At 48.5% G+C, this 10,266-nt stretch overlaps 1 protein-coding gene across 1 annotated transcript; it reads left to right on the top strand.

Annotated features, from left to right (window-relative positions):
- Window positions 1–3,383: 3,383 nt before the first annotated feature.
- Window positions 3,384–9,161, top strand: ZDHHC22 (zinc finger DHHC-type containing 22). Its single transcript, XM_026057215.1, has 2 exons — window positions 3,384–4,331; window positions 8,696–9,161. The coding sequence occupies exons 1-2, from the start codon at window positions 3,770–3,772 to the stop codon at window positions 8,959–8,961; spliced, it is 828 nt and encodes a 275-aa protein (XP_025913000.1). The 5' UTR covers window positions 3,384–3,769; the 3' UTR covers window positions 8,962–9,161.
- Window positions 9,162–10,266: the final 1,105 nt, after the last annotated feature.

Genomic DNA, 10,266 nt, shown 5'->3' with positions numbered 1-10,266 from the left:
TAGGTGACCCTGCTTGAGCAGGGGGGTTGGACTAGATGATCTCCAGAGGTCCCTTCCAACCTCAACCATTCTGTGATTCTGTGATTCTGTGAAATCATTTGTCTACAGTTGAAAAGCAGGACAGGGGAAACACTTCATCTTCTGAGTCACAAACTGACTCTCTGTCCAGGAAAACTGTCTCTCCAGAGAGGGAAAGGAAGATAATATTTCTGAATGCCATGGAGCTTAACATCTCTCACAATGTTGCTTTTACAACATGGAAAATTCAAACTCCTGAAGCAAATATTACTATTTTTAATGTGCGTTCCAAATTAACTACTATTCCTGTTATTCACTTACTCCTTACACTATTCTCCTTATTTACCCATATCTCCCATATCTCTACCCATATGCACATGCATAGGCATATTCATCCCCAGACAACTTCTCCCCTRTTCTGCCAACATCTCATCATATTGGCACAACAGCATTGAGAGAGGAATTTTTTTTACTGTATTCTAAAATATGAAGCCAGTATTTTAACAGTGACAAATCATAAGCATCAGTTTTCAGCAGCATTTTAATGAGAACACCAGGGATAAATTGCTTCACCATTTTTTCATTCCAGTGGAAAACAGAAGTTGTTTTTTCTTCTTTCCTTTTCACCTTTTTTCCTTTTCTTTTTTTCTTTTTCTGTACATTTGGCTACAGCTTACGATGCTCCTATACAGGCAGGATTAATGTCTTTCATGAGATGCAGTCCCTTCAGTCTAAGAACCTTTCATTACATGAAAAGGTTTCTCTGTAATTTTTTTATTTTGATGTAAGCTGTTAAAATATGGAGAAAACACTGTCTGATTATTTAAAGATAGAATCCAGGCTGGGTCACGTATCTCTATTGCAAGGCTCAGTCTACTTTAAATTGATGAGTTGAGGAAATATTGAAGGAATTTTATTCTCAGTAGTCGTGACAGGAGAATGAGGGAGGTGGGAGTGAAAGCTAGATTTGTTCTGAGCAGCTTTCCCTCCAGTTCTGCTGAAGGTGCCTCTTACTTGTTTCTCACTGCAGATCTAGTGCCTACAGTCTAGGTTTTCACTTGCTTTTATTATGCCACCGTTTTTCTCAGAAATGTTGAATCATGAAAGTGATCTAGGAGAAAAAAGTTATTTCTGATGAAGAACCCTTGAACTCAGTTGCTATCACCAATCTCCACACTAATGTATGTGCAAGAGACAAACACAGCTGCTCTCTCCTCCAGGTCTCTCTCTCTAGAAACTGAGACCTGAAACACACTTTAATTTTGCTCTGCACCTTCAGGCGAAAGAAGAGTCTCTTTTGGAGAAGCTGAGTCTGTTCATGGGTGTGTTGAGGGTTTGGCCAGTAAGCCTAGGACCTAAGATCAGATTAAATCCACTTTTCTTTGACTTGTGACCCATGCAGATTTTGACTATCTCTGGGGGCAAAGCTGCATCCCAACAGCCCTCTTCTGTCGCCTTCTCCTGTCATGGGTGGCTCTTCTTCAGAGGAAGACAGGGATGCTTTTCTGCAGAGCTGAGAGGGTACAGAACGTAGGTGTGTAGGAGAGTGTGAGGCTGTGCACAGTGTCTGTGTAGGCAGTACAAGGAGTGTGTGGGTGGGCAGAGAGGGGAGAGGGCATGTGGCTGTCAGAGGGCAAATACATGTCTGCACAGCTCCTACCAGCATCCCATGCTGCTTGGGCACCACCTGCCCAGCTCAAAGCTTTTCCTAGCTGCCTGCCATTGCGCAAGAGTGCTCTACAAGCCCAGGGAGGCTTTGAATCTGCAGAAACTCTCCCCTAAATTTCCCCTTGCCTCAGAGGCTGGTCCCCACACAGGTGACTGCAGGGCAGCAGGAGACATGTCCAAGCCTCTGGCTTCCCCTTATTCCCATCAGTGAGGAAAGGAAATGCTCTCTGTGGTCTGAAGCAGGCAGGACCTTCTCACCTCCCTGCTCTCGCCATGGGACATGGCAGGACCCAAGAGTCCCAGGGTCCGCCTGAGGGCATGGTGTCCCCTGGGCAGTGCTTAGAGGGAGGCGGGGGGAGGGTGTGTGGGCTCTACAGAAGGCGCTGAAGGGACAGTGCCGGGCGCTGATGGATAGAGCCGGGTGCTGATGGACAGACCTGGGTGCTGAGGGACAGGGATGGGTGCTGAAGCGACAGAGCTGGGTGGTGAGGGACAGAGCTGGATGCTGAAGGGACAAAGCCGGGTGGTGAGGGACAAAGCCGGGTGGTGAGGGACAGAGCCGGGTGCTGAAGGGACAGAGCTGGGTGCTGAAGGGACAGAGCTGGGTGCTGAAGGGACAGGGATGGGTGCTGAGGGACAGGGATGGGCGCTGAAGCGACAGAGCTGGGTGCTGAGGGACAGAGCTGGGTGCTGAGGGACAGAGCTGGGTGCTGAGGGATAGGGATGAGTGCTGAAGGGACAGGGATGGGGCAGGGGCGGGGGAAGGGGAAGGGATAGTGAGAAGAAGAGGACAGAACAAGGACAAAAGGGGAGAAGAACAGGGACGGCGGAGGACAAGGACCGGAAAGGAAAAGGACAGGACAGGGAGAGGCAGAGGAAGAGAGAGAAGGACAGGGACAGGACGAGAACTGGAAAGGACAGGGAGAGGGAGAGACACAGGGTAGGACAGTTGGAGGAGAGAGAGAGTACAGGAATCAGACAGGGATAGGACAGGGAGCGGGACAGGGCAGGACAGAACAAGGACTGGAAGGGACGGCCAGGGGCAGGGAGAGGGAGTCAGGACAGGGCCGGGCAGGCGCCGGGGGTGGAGGGGGGCGCTTGGCGCGGTCGGGGGCGGCAGCCGCCGGGCCGGGCGGCAGCAGCGGCTCTGCCGGCGCCAGGCACACCGGAACCGGTGCACCCCCGCCGCGCCGGGGAGCCCCTGGGGCTGCAGGCGAGGGGGTGATCGGGGTGCCGGCACCCTCACGGAGACCGGGCTAGCTCGTCGCTGCGTTTGGTTGCCCCCCCCGCCGCCTTGGGCTTTCTTCTTCCCCTGCGGAGCTCGGGGCTGGGCGCTGCTCGGGGCCGGCGTGGCCGGGGCCGGGGGGGACCGGCTGGCTGGCGGCGATGTGCTGTGCCCGGCCGGGGACGCGGCTCTGGGGCCGCCCCCCCTCGGGAGCCCAGCGCCGCAGGTTGCAGCCGGACAGCAGTTGACCAGCTGTTTTGTCCATTTTCTAATTTCGTGCAGAGCAGGGCAGCGGTCATTGAGGTAATCTGTAGATCCGTGGCTTTAAAGGATAAATTAGAGCATTGGATTTGATCCGTATTGCAGTGGATTAGAGCAACCTCTCCCCCCCTCTTCTTCTCCTCCCCCCGCTTTCAATTCACTCCCCCTTCCTCCAGCACCACCTTTTTTCCTCTCATGCAATACCAAAACTGACCCTGCCTGGCAGAGAGACTCTGCTAGATGAGCAGAGCGGTGCCCGCACAGCCGGCACACTGCAGGAGCCCGGCTCTCCCCTCCAGCCTCCGCAGACCCTCCGGGGCATCGCTGCTGCAAGTTCCCCGGAGGCAGACGCTGGGGCCGGGGTGCCTCCTCCAGGCGCCGGGGAGCCGTCGCTGCCCCCGAGCGGTCCCTGTGCCCCGGCCCTGCCGGTGCCGTGGGGCGGCGGCGAGGGAGAGCGGCCCCCGGAGGGCATTTTCCGGAGCCGAGCGGGGCCGCCGCGGGGCCGGGGACCCGGCAGGAAATGGAAGGATGAAGTGGGCAGCCGAAGCGGTGATGTTTGTTCTCTCCTTGCTTTCCCCTGCAGGAATGTAATCCGCAATGCTAGTTCTCAGGTTGCTCAATGTTGTTGCTCCAGCCTACTTCTTGTGCATCTCCCTAGTGACCTTCGTCCTCCAGATCTTTCTCTTCATCCCCAGCATGTTCAGAGACCCTTCCACCACCTCACTTCTCTCTCCTGCTCTGCTGCATGGGGCCCTCTTCCTCTTCCTCTCAGCTAATGCCCTGGGCAACTACGTACTTGTGATCCAGAGCTCCCCTGAGGACTTGGGCAAGGGCTTAAACTTGGGCGAAGGAGCTGAAGTGGTGGCGGACTGGCTGGCTGGAAGCAGGTCCCCTGGCTCAGTCTTGCCCAGCACTCACTTCTGTAGACTGTGTGCCAGAGTCACCCAGAGGCATGACCACCACTGTTTCTTCACAGGGAACTGCATCGGGAGCAGGAACATGCGGAACTTCGTCATGTTCTGCCTCTACACCTCCCTGGCTTGCCTCGACTCCCTGGTGGCAGGCATGGCTTACATTTCTGTCGCACTCTCCATGTCCTTTGCAAATCCACTGGCCTTCTTCACCCTTCTGCCTCACTCCATCAGCCAGTTCTTCTCAGGTAAGGACTCCTTCCTCAGAGATGAGGAGCATGTTCCTCCTCCTGGGCCCCTGGGGTGTGAGGGAGGACATGCTCTTTCCCCAGTAATGGGTGATTAGGTTGGTAGAGGGGGGAATGGGCAAGAGCAAGAATTATTTGTGTTCAGTAAAGCCTTGTTTAGAGTCTAGAGGCGGTGCTTGCAAATGATTTTGCTTCAGCTGAAATAAAGGCTGGAACCCGCTCCAAGTTACAGCCACAGCCCTATACATAATGCATTAGACTAAAAAACCATAACCAGCTTGTCAGTGATAGAATAGGGTTGTTGGTCACACAGGGAGTGTGTTGCAATTAGACAGGAGGAGAGAGAAGATTTCAGCAATTGTCCTATAAGCAAGAGGCATCTTTTTGCTGTCCTACAAGCAGAGGTGGGTGGTGGTGGTGGGTCTGTGGTTTTTCACATCCTACAGATCTTCAGGTTCCCCATATCCCAACAGAAATATTCCCACTCTCCTGATCTAGGTCCATGCACCCACTGCATTCACTGTTACCCACCTACTATCCTGGCAGTGCAAACTTACTAATACCTTGTCATTCTTCCAGCACAGGAGAATTCAGGTTCAGKCAACAGTTAGCTTCTAGAAACCAAGAGGAAAGTTAATGTGACATGATTAGCAAGCTCTTTCTTGACCCCAGTCTGAAACAAGTTTCCACAGAGATGTGGAAATTCTCCATATGCCTGCTCTCTGCAAGAGCTCTGCACCAAAAGCAAATGCCTTTCTTCCTTTCACCATCCCTTACCTCTTCTTCTGCTTTTTCTGCCTTCCCCTCTCTTCCTGCTCTTCCATAAATCTCTCAAATGCTCCCCTTCCTCCTCCTGATTCTGCTCCCACAACTCTTCCTCTGCTCTTCCAACGTTGTCACTTCACCTTTCAGCTTGCCCCCCAAACTCTCTAGCCCCAAACCTTCCTCTGTCCAAACCTAAGAGATAGATAAAACCTGACAATAGATAAAACCTGATCTCTGAGAAGTGACTATGCAGAGAGCTTAGTGTGTTATTCTGCCCTGAAAGTGACTGCAGAAAAATGTCATTTTTCCCCATATGCAGCTCATGCCTAGCAGACTTAGATCAGCTTTCTTTACAGACTAAAATAGGTATTCCGTATTTTTTAGCTTTGCAGATTCAACTGAGCTCCGTAATAAAGGTCTGGCATCTGTTCTGGCTCATGCACTGTCACCAGAAGTGTTGATTATGATTTGATTGTGGAATCTTCATTGCTGGTGGTACAAGAGCCAGAGAGGCCCCAGCTAGCTTTTTGGATTCCAGGCTGAATTTGCAGGGTTGCCATCTGAAAACAAACAAATATCTCTCTACTTGGCAAATTAGCAGATTTGTCATGGTAATCACTGAGAGACAATAAACATGAAATCCTGCCATGACATTTTTATGGAGTCATTTTTCCAAGTAGAACAATTTTTGTAAATAATGTTACATGAGCTCCRCTAACATTAAAAACACTGGGCATGATTTTCCCCAGTGTCTAAGCTCTGCTCAACACAAGCAGACTGGGGCAGGGATGTGGGAGGAGACTATCAAGGAATTAGTTATGTCTCTCTGATTCTGTGGTCTGATCTGCACCAAGATGGGTCCCGATATATATCTGAGGAGTCACTGAAGTGACCAAATTCTGGTGTCAGCAGTGTGCAGTGCCAAAGACAGCACATCATTGGCAAGATTTGAGTGGGACACAACTGGGCTGGGTGCAGGGCTGAGAGCTGGGAGCTAGAACATACTCGAGAGGCAACAGCTCCCAGCTCCCACTGAATTCCCAGCTTGGCCAGAGCTGAAAGCTGCTGCTCACACAGCGATATACAGACAACGACTAGTGTGTTTGTTCCTTGGGACGAAGGGCCTATTGAGTTTCTACTAGCACATTTAACCTCCAGTTCAGGAAAGAAAAGCACAGCCTGGTGTAGTTACCTAGAAGGATCATCCATCCAACATTTTTCTTAAGCGGCTAACATAACTATTACTTAAGGATTGTTGAGGGATCCAAATGGAGAACTGCTATAGCAGAGGAAAAACACACCTGTCTTCTTTTTCTATAGCATGTCCTCTACACTGGAGGCAGGACTGAAAGGTAATGAATGGTGGATCTACTGGTCTTATAACAACTAAATGTTTCCTGACTCCATGCTGGGAAAATTTTCAGTTGGCTAGTTACGCCAGACTGTGCTCAGGCATGGATTTAAGAATCTGACACAGAGTCTGTAATTTCAGCTCTGAGATTCAGCTTTTCTGGCATAGATAATGTATGGCAATAAACTTGAGATCACATCAGGTCAGTCAGAGCAAAAGTGAATCTGAGACTAAAATGGGCTGTGGTGATGAGGGACAAATGAACAATACTTTTGTAAATACAGGTCAGACTGGGTCCACAAAAGAAATGATAGAAAATGTTTTATGTAGCTAACCTGAAAATAAGGTTAAAAAACCTTATATCTGGAAAACATGGCTCAGAGATGCATAACATTTGCAAGGGGAGACAAGGGCAATTTCTTGCTCAATATTGAATTTCAGCAGCTCGCACAGAAATAAAACTTACAGCCATGCTGGCTATAAGTTTTATTTATAAGGTTCTAAAGAAAATAGCTATTTTTCTCCGCATTCCCATCTGAATATTAGCTGTAGAAAGGAACAAATCTCTGTCACACTCTGGCCCAGTAAAAGAAGGGCAAAGAAGCCTGTGTTTGGCTCTGGAGTTCCTATCTAATTCATTAAGTTATTCTGGCAGAACTGGGATGAGGATTTGTCATTATCCTAAAGGGTTTGCTCTCCCATTGCAACACTGCATATGAAGACCACTGAACTGAACGGAACCTGATGAGAAGGGAAAGATGACATTGCCTTTAGAAAGCAAACTGACTGACGCCAGTGCCTTTTTCTAGTCTTGAGGACAATCTCTGAAAGCTCTAGGCATTAGTCAGTCTCCTTACAAATTATCCTCAAATGGACCCACTCAGCCAAGCTCAAAGCTTGGAGTGAACTTCATGGTCAGTCCCAACCTCTCACTTATAGCACTGTGAAGTGGAAAAGCTGGGATTTGTAGGTTGGAAGGCCAAGCAGCACCATTCACTCTGGCTTGAGACGTTTATCCAGCCACCCTCGTATCAAACTTAAAGCCTAAAGCAGCCATGTACTTGTTTTAGGCAGCACCCTCTATTAAGCATGCAATCCTTGCTCTGGCAGGGATTCCTGCGGGGTCAGAGGCAGCACTCCTGCACTGCTCCTTATACGGGCTCCTGCAGATGCAGAGGACCCAGAGCCTGCAACTGCCCTGTTGCATGTTCTTCCAGAAGGGAACATTTGAGAGCTTTCTTATTTTTAAACCTTGCAGGAATTAGCACATATTTCATTCTCTGTACGTGCCTGTGTGTAAATAYGGGTGTTTAAGAATATATTGCTATATACAGAATAAGTGTGAACACATTCATATGCACACACATACTACTATTTTAATGGTTTTGTATCTGCCTAGGCACTGAAAGGTCACTCAGTGATAACTGCTACTATACTAATATTTTCCAGAAGGAATTCTAAAATCATTGTAGAGAGAAGGGCCCACAGAATGTTTCTTTAATTTAAATGCATTCAACATAAATATATATTACAAAAATTGTTGAGTTCAGAGTTTCATCCCTATAAAATACTTGGAGCATTCTAGCAGCAGATTTAAAAAAGGAATTTGGACTATATTTTGGAAATATTTTGGAAAATACTCTTTTTTTTCATGCACGCATATGAAAATTGCATTTGCTCAATGCTAGGAATGGCATTATTGATCATTTTATTTTAAGATATTATATACATGTATACAGTGGTGAATCCCAAATCTTTGTGTCTAGTACCACTGTACATAGTAAGGTTTCTGGAACAATCTAAATGTTGTAGGACTCACAGCCATTTTCAAAAGGAATCTAGGAATCTTAGTTTCACTGTGATTAGCAGATAGGTCCTTAAATCATTTAACTAGTCTTCAAAATAGTGCTGAAGTCTTTCAAATATGTTTCACTTCTGGCTGAATTTGCCTCTGAAATCTAGATCCTCACATTAAGAGCAAAGGAAGAAATCTACTGAGACCGCTACCATTTTAGTATTTCCCCATTAGGGTTCATTGCATTGAACACTACAAAGAAAACACTTTAATATAGTTAGAATAACTATCCTGCCTTTTTTCTGACACCCCACTTGGACAGCTGCTATAGAATATAGCCAGCTCTTCCCTTGTCCAGGCTGAATGTTCCTGGAGAGCTGTTACACTGACGTGTGAGATGTGTCTAAAATGCTTCTTTTATTGTCTTCCCTTCCCCTGACTCTTGACTTACAGGSGCTCTCCTCAGCTCTGAGATGTTTGTCATCCTCATGCTCTACCTCTGGCTAGGGATTGGCCTGGCCTGTGCTGGCTTCTGCTGTCACCAGATGCTGCTGATCTTACGTGGACAGACGCGGTACCAGGTGCGGAAAGGGATGGTGGTAAGAGCCCGGCCCTGGAGGGAGAACCTGCAAGAGGTCTTTGGAAAGAGGTGGCTACTAGGACTTCTCATCCCTGTGCTGAATGTTGGAAATGACTACCATAGGCAGAAAGAGAAATAAAATCCCAGAGCGTGTGTGTGCATCTCATACACACAACACCTTCCCTGTTCTCTCCCACTCTCTCTGGATCACTGAAGAGTTGGACTAGTCCATCTCTCGGGATTGCAGCCTCTGTGGGAGGAAAGGACTGGCTAACTAACAGAATAAATTTAGCATATTAACAAGGAGATCACACACCATGTAGATGAAGAGATACTGCAGCTTAGTAGTCACATCACTGCACCTGTGTACATGGCAACAGTCTTTGAGCTAGCAGAAAAATTAGTCAGACCCTCCTATGGCTTCCTGCCTAACTTCTCCAGCCCCCAGTCCCTGTCAGCCAGCCTATACCTTCCCTAATGAATTGTAGCAGGAGCTTTCAGAGAGCCTGGGCTGTTGTGGTAGACTGTAAAAACAGTATCTGTTCCTTGGGAGGGTTTTGTAGGGTATCTTTGGCTCTTGTATACCTAAAGCAGCTTTATGATACTGAGAAGCCTTTAATGATAGAACTGCAATGTACCAAGCCACCCTAGGAGCAGGCTACGCACATGGCTAGGAAGGTGGATAAACCTTCTCTCCACAAGCTAGAAAATCAGGGAGAAAACCAAGAGAAATCCAACTTTCTCCATTTCTGCACTTGTTCTCCTCCCTGTGCAGTGGACTGTAGCTCTGCTACTTATTTTCAGCAGTCCTTTGCCCAGCGACACAGTCCAGGCAAAGCTGCCCTTCTGACAGGGAGCAGCCAGAAGACAAATCATCATAATGCAGAGACACAAGGAGAGGAAACTGCAGAGGTGAATGAAAAGGCTGTGTCTGCGAAGCTGTGCGTCAGGGCAGGCTGAGGGAGTGAGAGGCAAGTGTGCACACACACACAGCTGTAAGGAGGGTGCCAAGAGCCCTGCTGGTGCGCGTGAGCCCTGATGCATCACCCTGCCAGACAGGGCGCCTGCATTGTTTGTGCTGGGAAGAGTTCAGACTCCCAGAAGACAGGGAGGTTTTCCAGCCAATCAGGACACTTTATGCTAAAAACAAAACCAAAAATGTTTACCTCAGATATCCCTGCCACACCAAGTTTATAGGCTCTCCAGGGCAATTCCCTCTCGCATTGCTGCAGAGGGGTAAATTCATCCGTGTTATAACTCCATTAAGGAGGTTAATGGAATTACTACAGGGATTAATCAGTCTAATGTGTCAGTTGGTTTCCAGCTGCAGCAACAGCCCGTGAGATCAGTGCTGAGATCCTATGCTAATAGGTGCCTTAAGAAAGGATACCATGACATCTCTGCCAGGATCATAGCGCTGGACTCCCCAGCAGYCGTAACAAGA

This window comes from Apteryx rowi, unplaced genomic scaffold (assembly GCF_003343035.1).
Source record: "Apteryx rowi isolate R43461 unplaced genomic scaffold, aptRow1 scaffold_137, whole genome shotgun sequence".
Classification (NCBI taxonomy): domain Eukaryota; kingdom Metazoa; phylum Chordata; class Aves; order Apterygiformes; family Apterygidae; genus Apteryx; species Apteryx rowi.
This window is presented reverse-complemented; position numbering and strand designations above follow the sequence as displayed.